Source organism: Trypanosoma conorhini, assembly GCF_003719485.1.
Source record: "Trypanosoma conorhini strain 025E chromosome Unknown Tco_14.4_contig_00445, whole genome shotgun sequence".
Taxonomy (NCBI): domain Eukaryota; phylum Euglenozoa; class Kinetoplastea; order Trypanosomatida; family Trypanosomatidae; genus Trypanosoma; species Trypanosoma conorhini.
In genome coordinates this window covers 1-11,514 of record NW_021704533.1, presented here as the reverse complement: position 1 = coordinate 11,514, position 11,514 = coordinate 1, and the positions used below count along the sequence as shown (strand labels likewise).

At 64.9% G+C, this 11,514-nt stretch overlaps 6 protein-coding genes across 6 annotated transcripts in view, besides 6 other annotated features; all 6 read left to right on the top strand.

Annotated features, from left to right (window-relative positions):
- The window catches only part of Tco025E_06539 (recombination initiation protein NBS1), a gene marked incomplete at both ends in the record, with an annotated part of 3,360 nt that extends 1,379 nt beyond the window's left edge, over positions 1-1,981 (top strand). Inside the window, one exon of the mRNA XM_029373414.1 lies at positions 1-1,981. This exon is cut by the window's left edge and continues 1,379 nt beyond it. Coding sequence (XP_029226479.1) covers positions 1-1,981 — 1,981 coding nt within the window.
- Positions 1,982-2,274: 293 nt separating this feature from the next.
- Positions 2,275-2,300: a microsatellite.
- Positions 2,301-2,634: 334 nt separating this feature from the next.
- Positions 2,635-2,678: a sequence feature (A-rich).
- A 484-nt stretch (positions 2,679-3,162) lies between these two features.
- Positions 3,163-4,671, top strand: Tco025E_06538 (tRNA (guanine-N(1)-)-methyltransferase; the record flags this gene model as incomplete). The annotated part of the gene is made up of 1 exon (XM_029373413.1): positions 3,163-4,671. One exon carries the CDS (start codon positions 3,163-3,165, stop codon positions 4,669-4,671), a length of 1,509 nt encoding a protein of 502 aa, XP_029226478.1.
- A 356-nt stretch (positions 4,672-5,027) lies between these two features.
- Tco025E_06537 (protein kinase) lies at positions 5,028-6,452 on the top strand (the record flags this gene model as incomplete). Its single annotated transcript, XM_029373412.1, has 1 exon — positions 5,028-6,452. The coding sequence occupies one exon, from the start codon at positions 5,028-5,030 to the stop codon at positions 6,450-6,452; it is 1,425 nt and encodes a 474-aa protein (XP_029226477.1).
- A 182-nt stretch (positions 6,453-6,634) lies between these two features.
- Positions 6,635-6,667: a microsatellite.
- A 184-nt stretch (positions 6,668-6,851) lies between these two features.
- Positions 6,852-6,879: a sequence feature (GA-rich).
- Positions 6,880-7,047: 168 nt separating this feature from the next.
- Tco025E_06536 (putative proteasome 26S non-ATPase subunit 9) lies at positions 7,048-7,728 on the top strand (the record flags this gene model as incomplete). Its single annotated transcript, XM_029373411.1, has 1 exon — positions 7,048-7,728. One exon carries the CDS (start codon positions 7,048-7,050, stop codon positions 7,726-7,728), a length of 681 nt encoding a protein of 226 aa, XP_029226476.1.
- Positions 7,729-8,113: 385 nt separating this feature from the next.
- Tco025E_06535 (uncharacterized protein) lies at positions 8,114-10,600 on the top strand (the record flags this gene model as incomplete). Its single annotated transcript, XM_029373410.1, has 1 exon — positions 8,114-10,600. The coding sequence occupies one exon, from the start codon at positions 8,114-8,116 to the stop codon at positions 10,598-10,600; it is 2,487 nt and encodes an 828-aa protein (XP_029226475.1).
- Positions 10,601-11,136: 536 nt separating this feature from the next.
- Positions 11,137-11,156: a microsatellite.
- An 11-nt stretch (positions 11,157-11,167) lies between these two features.
- Positions 11,168-11,194: a microsatellite.
- A 12-nt stretch (positions 11,195-11,206) lies between these two features.
- Tco025E_06534 (leishmanolysin) lies at positions 11,207-11,512 on the top strand (the record flags this gene model as incomplete). Its single annotated transcript, XM_029373409.1, has 1 exon — positions 11,207-11,512. A coding segment is annotated over one exon (306 nt), but the record flags the coding sequence as incomplete, so codon positions are not given.
- Positions 11,513-11,514: the final 2 nt, after the last annotated feature.

Sequence of the window (11,514 nt, the reverse complement as noted above, 5' to 3'; positions counted from 1 at the left end):
GGTGAGTGATGACACGTTTGCCAGACTCAGCGCCACGCCGGGCGCCCAGCGCCGTTCCCCTGGCAAAGGCAGCGGCGTCAAAGGAACAACAGGGTCCCCGTTAGGCAGCACTAGCGGCGGCATTTACAGCTTTCACGATGCTGGTGGTCGTTGCCGCGGCAGTAGCGCCGATCGTGGGCGCGACTTCACCCAAAAGGGCGACCCCGTCGGGCTGATCTACAAGACACTGTGCGGCGCCGGCCTCTGCGTGATTCCTGTACTCAACGTTCTGCGAGCCATTTTTGCTGGCAACGCCTCGGAACTTACTGAGACGCCGTCGGCGGGTTGCCTCCGTGGCGCGGGCGAGGCGTGCGCCGCAGCGGCGGCAGAGGCCCCGATGGAGGCTGCCCGCGTCGATTTTGCATGCGGCGGCTCTCGTCGTGCGAGGTCGTGCACTGACTCACCGTCGTCGTCGGCGGCAGCGGCGGCAGCGGCGGCAGCGGCAGCAGCAGCGAGGCGAAGCGGATCCGCCACTATGCCGCGGCGTGCGACGGAGGCGCAGGACGGCGTGCTACAAACGGGGTCGCCCATGAGCGGCGAACCACAACGCGCGGGCGCGGGAGCGGGGGCGGCGGTTGAGGCGGGGCTGGAAAGCGGCGGGTCACCAACGGCGGCGGGCGCCGGCCGCAGCTGCGAGGAGGCTCTGGGCGGAGAGCGGAGCGGCGGGGAACGTCGCCCAGAGGGGGAGCAGCAGCAGCCCACTCTCCCGCTCCGCCCCTGCCAGGGCCGTGCGAGTGAACCCCGCAGTACCCCCGTGGCGCAGCCGAGGGGCGAAAACTCGCCGGGGGCGGCGGAGGAGGCACACGCGTTGCCGAGGAAGCCAATCGTCGTGTACGCGCCTAAGCTACTGAACGGGGGCAACGCGGGAATCGCCTTCGCGGGACGGCGGCGCGTGGTGGGACACAAAGTCAGCGCGCCGCGAGTGCCCTTGCGGTCGGCGTCGCCGCGCGGCCCCTCCCGCGCGGTCGCCACGGACGCCGACTCCGTACCTCGTGCCGAGGGCTTGGAGAAGCCTAAGGAGAGCTGCCGCGCGGCAGCGGCTGTGAGCTCCGCGGCTGAGTTGGGTGCCTCGCGACAGGGGCAGGCGGCACCGCATCCCGTCTCACGGTACTGCGTGACGGGATCCCCGCAACAGTGGGACGCGACGGGCATCAGGCCCCGGCCCGCGAATCATGCTGAGCCCCAGTGTACGCCACTCGCACGTCGCACAAGACAGCTGCACTCAGCGCCGAAGTCGTTTGCAGGGTCATTGCAGCGAGAGATGTCCTGCCCGTCGACGGCGACGCGCCGTGGTTCAATTGCGCAGCGGCGCCCCTCGACGGGTCAAGATGCCGTGCGGCTTGTTCGCTCCAGCACTGGTAGACGCCGTTTCAGCAGTGCTGCCTTGCCAACGCCGCAGTATCGCTGTGGCGTTGCACACGAGCAAATTCTTTCGCAGCAGGAGCGGCAGCGGGAACGGACGGCTAGTTGTAATACCGTCAGTACTGCGGTGAGTGGCCCCAGCGCCGCTACGGAGCTGGCGCAGCAGCAGGACGCCTTCTCGGAGGGGCGTTCCGTGGACGCCATGCACGACTTCCTCGACGCCTTCTCCCTCAGCGTGGAGCAGGCGTGCCAGCGTGTACGGCAGCAGAGCCGCGCGGACGCGAAGAGCATGCAGTTCCTGGACGACGCGGTGGTGCAGCTGACGGACTTTATGAGGTGCATCCCGCCCAGCTACGGCCCCGACGCCACACTGGAGAGCACCCACGAGGTGCACAAGAAGGCCCTCGCGCTGCTCCGGCAGATACTCTCCACCTGCAAGGCTGTGAGGTCACGGTCGTTGCTCAGTGCGAGGGAATTGACAGACGCCGTCGGCTGCCGCCCCACCACCGCGTGGCGGTCGTCGTTCTCCAGAGGACTCTCCGTCTCCGGTCCGGAGAGCGCCTCTTTATGCGCCAAGTGACGCGGGGCACCGCCGCCCACCGCATGAGAGCAACACTCACTCGCAGCGGAAGGGCGCAGCGGAAGTGCAGACGCGGGCGCCTGTGTGCTTCTGCACACGCCATTCACTCACCCTCCCTCCTCGCACGGAGTGTTGGGCTGCGGCGGATAGGTAGCTGCGCGTGTGCGACGTCGGCTTCACGGTGGGTGCACGTGAAAGGGGCCGGAATAGACGAGCAAACAAAAATGAAATGGAAAAGGGATAACAAACAAAAGAGAAAAAAACTAGAGGAGAATTACGTGAAGGGAATGAAAGTGGTGTGTGTGTGTGAGAGTGTGTGGAGGGTGAAGTTTCATTTTTCCCGTGCGCGTGCTCGCCGGCTTTCCCCCAACACCTGCTCGTCCCTTCCCCTGGAGAGTTGACTGAGTGCCGCCCACGGCACACGTCGGGGGGAGGGATGGAATTAGCGTGGAAGGCCGCAGGGGCGGCGAGATGGGCGTCGGTAGAATCCCCCTGCACGCCACGTCTCTCCGTCGCGGCATCCGGTTAAATGTTTGGCTTTTGCATTACTTATCTTGTAGACTCTGACCTCTTGGTTCTGATGTACGCTGAGGGCGAAAGAGACGACGCGTGGACCCTGCTGCCCACATACGCTCTCCTCCACCACTAACTCCTTTTGTTTTTGTTTTCCTTTTTTTTTCTTTTTTCTTCTTTGTTTCTCTCTCCCTCTCTGTGGTGTATATATATGTGCGTGTGTGGTTCTGTTTCTATTAGACTTCGCTCCTCTCCTGTATGCAAGCGCTCCCCTCAAAAAGCGTCGCCTTCGCTCGTCTCTTCCCTCTTCGTTTTATAGGGACACCTTCGGGCGCGCCGCTTATGTGTGTGTGCGTGTTTTGTCTCTCTGGTTTGGCGCAAGGAGCCGTCGAGGTGCCCGTTTTTTATTTTTATTTTCATTTTATTTTATTTATTTTTTTCTCTCTTTTTATTCTCCCTCCCCGCTCGTTGTGAAAACTGCGCCTCAATGGCCCCCCCGCTGGGAGCGCCGCCTCGCCCATGCACCTAACTGGGTGAGTGCATGGGGCGATAGGCAGCGCGTGGTGCGTGCATGACAGTCCCCTCTCGCTCCTTCCCGCTTCTGTTGCTTTTTTTCTCTTCGCAACGCCTCGTGAAGCAGCGCATCGCGACGAAAGGGAAAAGTACCGATGGGGTGTGACGCGCCGCCGGCGTACCGCGCACGCGTGGAGGCGTCCGTGGAGGTGGTGGCGCTGCTCGTGAGGCCCGTCGACCTCCTCGGGGAGGTGCTGCGGGCGCTGCGTGGCTGCCTCTACGACATGCGCGGGGTGCGGAATGTGACGGACGCCCCGCAGCCCTCCGCGGGCGGCGCCGCCCACAAGCTGCTGCTGCTGGACCCCCAGCGCATCCCTCCCCCGTCCGCCGCGGCGTCTGCGGCCGCAGCAGCGCCGCCGCGCTGGGTGGAGGCGCACGACGCATCTCTGCCGGTGGTCGTGCGGGAGCGGCTGCGGACGCTTCTGCAGAGCAAACCGTCCGTCGCGGAGCGGCTGCGGCTCGCGGTGGTGGCTCCCCACGTCGTGCGACTGGGCTACAAAAACTACACGATGCCGGAGCTGCTGCGGCAGATCCTTCCGCCGGGGACCGTCCAGCTCAGCGGCTTCGAGCAGGTGGGCCACATCGCGCACGTCAACCTCTCCCCCGCCCACCTGCCGCACCGCGCGGACATCGGCGCCGTCATTCTGGACTGCAACCCCACCGTGCGCGTCGTGGTGAACAAGGTGGACAGCATCGCCAGCGTCTTTCGCGAGTTCAAGATGGAAGTCATCGCGCGGCGCGCCACCCCCGCCGACGCGCAGGGAACCGCGACGGAGGAAAACCCCACTGCGGGGCACGAGGATGACGACGACGAGGAGAAGCTGCACAGCCTGCTGCTGGCGACCGTGCGGCAGCACGGCTGCGTCTTTCGCGTTCCGTACGACCGCGTGTATTGGAACTCGCGCCTCTGCCACGAGCATGCACGGGTGGTGGACCTGATGCAGAGAGGCGATGTCCTCTACGACGTCATGGCGGGAGTTGGGCCCTTCGCCGTGCCCGCCGCCGTGGCTGGCGTGACGGTCTATGCGAATGACCTGAACCCCGTGGCGGCGGAGTATTTGCGCATCAACGCGGAGCTCAACCACGTCGGTGCGGACGCCTTTCACGTCTTCAACATGGACGGTCGTGCGTTCATGAATACGGTGCTCTACCGCGACGTGATGCGTGGGCCCCCGCCGCGTGGCCGACGCCACGTGACGATGAATCTGCCAGCCATTGCGGTGGAGTTTTTGGACGCATTCACCAAACCGCCGTGGTCCGCGCCGACGGCCTCGCCCTCCTCAGCGCCATTGGAGGAGACGGGGCGGGCCGCGGAAGACGCGGAGGCGGCGGCAAGCGAGACGCCACTCCCCGACAAGCGCGTGCTTTTTCACGTCTACTGCTTTTCAAAGCACGCGGAGGACTTTTTAGGCGACGCCGTCGCGCAGGTGGAGCGGTGGTTGGCCTGCGCGCTGCCGAAGGAATGTCTGGAGGCGGTGCACATGGTGCGGGACGTGGCGCCCGTGAAGCGCATGGTCTGCGTGAGCTTCACCCTGCCGGAGGCGTTTTGGGCGCGCCGCCACGCGGATGGGCTGCTGCCGGTCAAGCGGGCCCGCACGGATTGAGACGTGAGGAGTTTGTTTTTGGTCGCTGTTGCTGCTCCCCTCCAACCCCCCTTTTTAAAAAAATTATTGTTCCCCTCGTCTCACAATAATTGTCGCTAGTCCCCTGCGCACGCAGGCCCTGCTGCGTCCACCCGCATTGGCCCCTCCCGCCCCGGCGTGGATGGACGTTGTTCTCCTGCACCTCCCCTCCCGTTGACTACTGTGTCTTTATGTGCTACTTTTTCACGTTTTTTTTTTACTTCCCCCCCCCCCTTGTCACTTTTTTTTGTTTTGACTTCCACCGCTTCCGCGTCTCTCGCAGTGGGGCGAAGAGGAGGAGGAGCGGGGCGGGCTGCGGCGCGGGCGCGTGTGCCGCGATGAGCAACGACGAGGTCCTCGATGACCTCTTCATCTCCGAGATGGAGCCCGAGGAGCTCTACGAGGAGCTCGGCCCGATCGGCGTCGGCAACTACGGGTCCGTCATAAAGGCCCGCAACCGGCAGACGCAGGCGATTGCGGCGATCAAGCTCGTCCTCCTCGTCGACAAGGACGAGCGGGACTTTGTACAGAAGGAGATCAGCATCCTGAAGAAGTGCGTGCACCCAAACATTGTGCGCTACTACGGCGCCCACAAGTCGCTGAGTAAGCTGTGGATTGTCATGGAGTACTGCGAGGGGGGGTCGGTGGACATGGTCTACAAAGTCCTGCGGCACCCGCTGCCGGAGCCCCTCATCGCCTACGTCTGCCGCCAGGTGCTGCTCGGGCTGCAGTACCTGCACGCAAACCGCAAGATCCACCGCGACATCAAAGGCGGCAACATTTTGCTTACCCGCGACGGGGACGTGAAGCTGGCCGACTTCGGCGTCAGCACGGAGCTGTCCCACTCCCTCTCCCGGCGCAACACGTTTGTCGGGACGCTGCTGTGGATGTCGCCCGAGGCAATTCTTGAGCTCGACTACGACGAGAAGGCGGACCTGTGGAGTCTGGGCATCACGCTGATTGAGATGGCGGAGGGGGCGCCGCCGTACATCGACACGCACCCGGCCCGCGCGCTCTTCATGATCCCAAAGGTGGACCCGCCCACCCTGCACGACAAGGACCGCTGGTCGCCGCAGATGGCCCTCTTCCTGAAGCGGCTGTTGACAAAAGACTACCGGCTGCGACCCACCGCGACGGCGATGCTCAGCGACCCCTTCGTGGCGCCGGAGAACATTGGGACGAAGGAGCAGATGAAGGCCGTCATTGACGAGGTGCTTGCCAAGCGGGAGGCGATGAGTCCAGAGCGGCTGCACGGTGAGACGAATTCAAGCGCGACCTTCGTGGAGCGCACCTCCACCGACAGTGATGGGGAGGACGGGGGGAGCAACGACAGCGGTCTCAGCGGGAGGACGCCGGCCTGTGCGAAGGTGCCTGCCAGCACCTCCCCCGCCTCGATGGAGGCCATCGACATCGGTGGATCCCACCTCTTTTTCCACGACGGCACACTACTGCCGCTGCCAATGCTCTCGACCCACGACATTGGGTTTGATGAGCTGCGGTTTGATGGGGAAGGCGTGGGCCCGTTCGCCAAGCCCGTCCCTGACGCCGAGGCGCTGCTTGTGCCACCGGAGCAACGCTCCGCGGCTCTGCACGGCGGCGACGGGCTTGCGCACACGATGCACGTGACTCAGACCCTTAAGTCCATGTTGTATTACCACAAGCAGTTGCCGGTGTTCCGCGAGGTGACGGACGCCGAGGCGGCGAAATCGAAAGAGCTCCAGTTGAAGTACGGCTCCATCTTGAAGAGCATCTATCGCCTGTGAGGCCCGCAACAGGCGGGAGCCCTCGCCACATACGGCGCACGACGACTCCCGACAGTGGTGGTATTGGGCGCATGGAAGCAGGCGCAGCGGGGTCTGGGTTAGGGGCAGGGGCGACGGCGAGGTGGGATGCCTCGTGTCGCTTTTCCACACCTGTCTCCTCCCCTCTCTCCCTCTCTCTGCAAGTGTGTGTGTGTGTGTGTGTGTGTGTGTGTGTGGGCTTTGTTAGAAAGGAAAAATAAAAACTTTTGCTCTCCTTTTTCCAGGGATCTGCCTGGGCGGTGCCTCCTTGTGTGATCGCGCCAGCGCCTCTGTAGAGGGGCAGTTGGCCCACCGCGAATCCTTCAACGCGTAAGCTCTACACCCATGGGTTTTCCCTCGTTCCGCCCACTTTTTTTTTTTTCTCTCTCTATCTCTCTATGTCGCTCTCGTGCCACCTGGCGTCTCGTTGCCGGTGGAAACACCATTTTTCTTCGCTCTTTGTGTGCCGCACGGCGCCACTCCTCTCCTGCGCGAGTTCGCAGGGAAGGGAGTAATACTACAGGCACGCAAAGGACGCCGGAAAGCCTATTTGGTGCGTGTACGCAAACATCCAAACATGCCAAGCACTTCGACGTCTCCGTTGCGGGGGGAGCTGCTGCGGTTGGACGAGCAGCGGGCGGAGCTTATGAGGCAGGTGGAGGAGGCAATGGAGTTTCTCCGCACAACGCCGGTGGGCTTAACTGGCCCTCTCGTCGATGCGGAGGGGTTCCCGCGCGACGACTGCGACTTGTACGCCGTGCGCCGGGCCCGACAGATGGTGAGCTGCGGGCAGAACGATCTCAAGGCAATGGAGGCCTCCATGCACGAGAAGCTCGCCATGCTGCACGAGGAAAGTCAAGCGGAAGCGAAGCGACAAATGGAACGCGACGAAGAGGCGCGGCGGAAAGGCAAAGCCGACGCCGTGGAACGCAGGCGCCGAGTGCGCCTGGTAGATGAGATGTCCAAAAAACCGCCCTTTGTTCGGGTTGTGAAGGCGCTCACTGACAGCCCTGGTGCGCAGGCGGGCTTGACCGCGGGAGACCTCATTCTCCAGTACGGCGAGGTGGATGCGGCGGTGGTGGCGGCGCGTGGGTTTGGCGAGATGGCGCGGGTGACGGGCAGCCACGAGGGGAAGACGCTTAGCGTGTGGGTGAAGCGCCGGGGTGGCGCGGCGGAGACGGTAGTGGAGCTGTTGCTGGTGCCGAAGAGCTGGGAGGGGAGCGGGCTCATTGGGTGTGAATTTGAGCCGTGCCTGTGACACGGTGCTGCCGCCGAACCTGCGGAGAGGGAGCGAATATGTAGCGGAGTGAGCCCTGTCGCAGGGACGCAGGTTTGCCGTGGATCACGGGCGTGCCTTCAACTTTATTGGCCTCTCTACACCTGCGGCACAAGCCTTCTGCCTCTTGCGCCGTGGCGGGCGTACAACGTCGCTGGGCCTGCCCTTCTCTCTCACCCTCGCTCCTTTTTTTTTTGTAAATGTTCTCCCCCACCTCCATATGCTTTTCTCCCTATACCCTTATACATTCGTGTGTGCGGGTGTGTGGGTGCGTGTTGCTGAGGTGCGTCCGCGGCCCTGTTTGCGGCAAAAAGCAACAAAAAAAAACGACGCAAGGAAAAGAGGGGAGGAGGTGCGGCAAAAAGCGATGCCGCCCTACACGCGTGTGGTTAGTCTGTACGAGCGATTCACGGTGTTGTCTGCCGCCGCCATCCGGCGGGAGGTGCAGGCGCTGTTAGGCACCACCGCGAGCAGCACCTCGCTGTCGGAGCTGCGGGAGGTGTGTGCGCTTCTGTCGAAGAGCGGCGAGCGACGGCGGGCGCGCCTCGTCGCGGACGCCCTTCCACAGCCGCAGCGGCAGTCGTTCATCACCGCAATGGGGCTGGCAGACCCGCCACATGCGTCACTTGAGCCACGACGCGAGGAGCAGCAGACGGCGACGGAATTGTCGGAGATGTCGAATGAGGCGCTGCTGCGTTTGGGGTTTGCGCTGCAGCGGCCGCGGCCGCAACGCCGACGGGCGGCCCTCCACTCCGCCGCCGCCGCCGCGAAGGACGTCGAGGAGGAGGCGGCGGCGGCGGGGCACAACGCGGCCGTGCAGCGTCAGTTGTTCCTGGAGTTCCGGCGGCGGCGGCGGTACAAGGAGTTGATGCAGTGCGTCATGAACTGGAAGTCCAAAGGGATCCTTCCGGCGGGGCGGCGAGGCGGGGCTGACGGCGTCCCCGCGACGAGCGATGAGGCCCCCTTCAACGCGGAGGAGGCGCTGCGCGGGCTCATCTTCAACACTTCCGCCTCTGCCTCTGCCTCGTCGTCGTCGGCGGGGCGCCAGTGGGAGGAGGCGCTGCGGGAGTGCCCGGGGTTTCTCCTCGGTGCCCTCCGCGAGCCGACGGCGGCCCTCCAGTTCCTTCGCAAGACGAGCGTCGAGATGGTGACGCGGCTGGTGCTGTGGCTTCTGCGGGGGGATGACGCGGCCCACGCGACGCCCGCACCCGCCGCGGCGCAAAACCGGCCGCGGCCGCGCGTCGCGTGGGACGCCGTCGCCTCGTTATGCTTCGCCCTGCGGCCGCACCTGCCGCACGAGAAAAAGGTCGTGAAGATGGACCTCCTGCTGGCGATGCTGCGTGCGCTGCGGGCGGAGGCGGAGGCGGCGGCCGGAGGGAAGGCCGCCACGCGGCGGAACGTCAACCCGTCAGATGCGGCTGACGCGCGCCTCGTGGCGATGCGTTCCGCGGTTGAGGTTCTCTGCGCGTCCTTGTCGCACCAACAGCAAGAGGCGCAGGCGCGGTTCATTGGACTTCCGCTCTTCATTGACGTCGCCATCGCCTTACGGGACTGCGGCGTGCGGGTCCCTAGCGCGCTGCTGCAGTGCATCTTCTTGTGTCTCGGGGACTCGCAGCAGTGCCAGTGCAGCGAGCCGGCGCCCCCGAGCAGCCAGTCCCCGCTGGAGCGGGAGTTGCTCGTCACGATCCTCAATTCTTCCCCGGCGGAGCGATGGGTGCTGGCACTACGACTGTTGCGGGTGTGCACCGAGCAGCATGACTTTGTTGCTGCCGCCGCCCACCTTCGCTGCTTCCTCAGTGGACTGCAAAGCATCTCGATTAGCCGCACTTGGCAAATAGCCCTCGGCGCCGCGCAGTCCATCATAAGTGAGTACCACGTCTTCCCGGATGAGGCCTCTACGGAGAAACTGCTGTTGAATCTGCATGCGGCTTCGTGGCAACGCGCCTTTGAGGTCCTGCAGCTGTACGAAAGGGGGCACGTCGCTCCGCCCCCGCCGGTCTTGCGGGACTTGCACGTGGTGGCGATGAAACACAGCTCCTGGGACGTTGTGCTGCGGGTGATGCAGGAGATTCAGGCTGCGGGGGCGGAGCAGGCCGGTTTCATGAATCATCTCTACTGCCTGCGCGCGTTTGGCTGCGCAGGGAAGTGGGAGGAGGCCGCTGCTCTCTTCAAGGAGCTTGAAAACATTTCGGGCTCGGAGGGGAGTGGCCTCGCCGCGTACAACGAGGTCACAGTTGCCGTGCCCGTCATGGGCATGGTGGAGCACGAGCACTGGGAGGCGGTGGTGCGGTTTTCTGTGGCGGTCTGCCGTCAATGTGGGGCGGCGCTGACGCACGAGGGGCGGGAGGTGGCCCTGGCAGCGGAGATTCTCGCGCTTGTGCGTCTCGGCGACGTGGCCCGGCTGGCGTCCTTCTTGAACCGCCACAGCGGCGAGCGCGGCGCGGCAGGGGCGTACGCGGGCGACGAGGCTCCGCTGCAGGCGTTGGGGCTGTCGCCCTCCGCCGCGGAGCTGCGCGCGCTGCTGCTGCGGGCGGCGGAGCTGCACTCGCTCTGCGGCATGGCGCACCTCCACGCCCCCGTTCGCCTCGTATACGACGTTGTGGCCGGCGACGCCTGCCACCGCAACCATCACGCGGAGAGGCTCGGCCCCGCGACGCGCGGCGCCTCCCCGCAGCGCCGCCTGTACCTCCCGCCCCAGCACCTGCAGCGGCAGCACGACGGCTTTGCGGCGGCGCTCGGGGGACTGATACGCCGCGACGAGCGACTTTTCGGCGCAGCCGCCCAGCAGGCCGCCGCGGAGGCGATGGCGCAAGTTGGCGCGGGCCCCGCGTTCCTGAAGGCCGCGCTGCTGTAAGTGGCGGCGGTGGAGGGAAAAAAGGGAGAAGAAAAGCTGGCAGGACAAAGCAACGCAGAACGGAGCGGCCGTCCTTGAAAAGGGCAGCGACGACATGCGTTAGAATGACGTTTCTCCACGTGGATGCGCCTCTCGCTCTCGCCGCCCCACGCACTGACGGGGTTGCACGCACCTGCGGAGGCCGGTGACGTCTCGGCGCCGGGGAAGCCTGAGGATCGAATTGAAGCGGGTCTCAACGCTGTGGCTGCTGGAGGGGGCACATCGCCGCGGCGGGTGTGCCTGCCGGGCGTCTGCCGCAAGGCTGCAGGGGGTGGCGGCGTACACACCTGTGCGGGGGCCGGGACAAGACGCGCAACGGGCGGGCCGGCGGCCGCAGTTGGTGTCCGGCAGGAGTGGCGAGTCAAACAGTGACGCCGGCCGCACGGCGGCTGCGCAGCGGGTTGGAGGAGTTTGATTGTTTTGTTGTTTCTCTGCGGCATTTTGCTCCTTTGTTTTTTCTTTTTTTTTTATCCCCCTCCGACAGACTACCACCTCCCCTCCTGCTGCTGCTGCTGCTCAAGCGCAAGCCACATACACGCACACACACACACACACTTCCTTAGAGCCATGTGCCGGCCACGCCGCGGCATGCCACTTCTCCCAGTGGCGACGCTTTTGCTGCTGCTGACGGTGCACTGCGCCGGCAGATGCCTCGCCGCTGTTCCCGCCCAGCGGCACCGCTGCGTGTCTGGGGAGGCGGCGTTGGGAGTCGCGCCGGCGACCGCGGTGGTGCGAGAGGTGCCGCGGAAGGGGCAGGGCGCGATGCAGGCGTACACCGTCGCCACGCAAGCTGCAGATGGCAGCGACGGCTGGGCGCCCATCCGCATCAAGGTGTCCGCGAGGGACTTGGAGGACCCGCTGAAGCACTGCAGCGC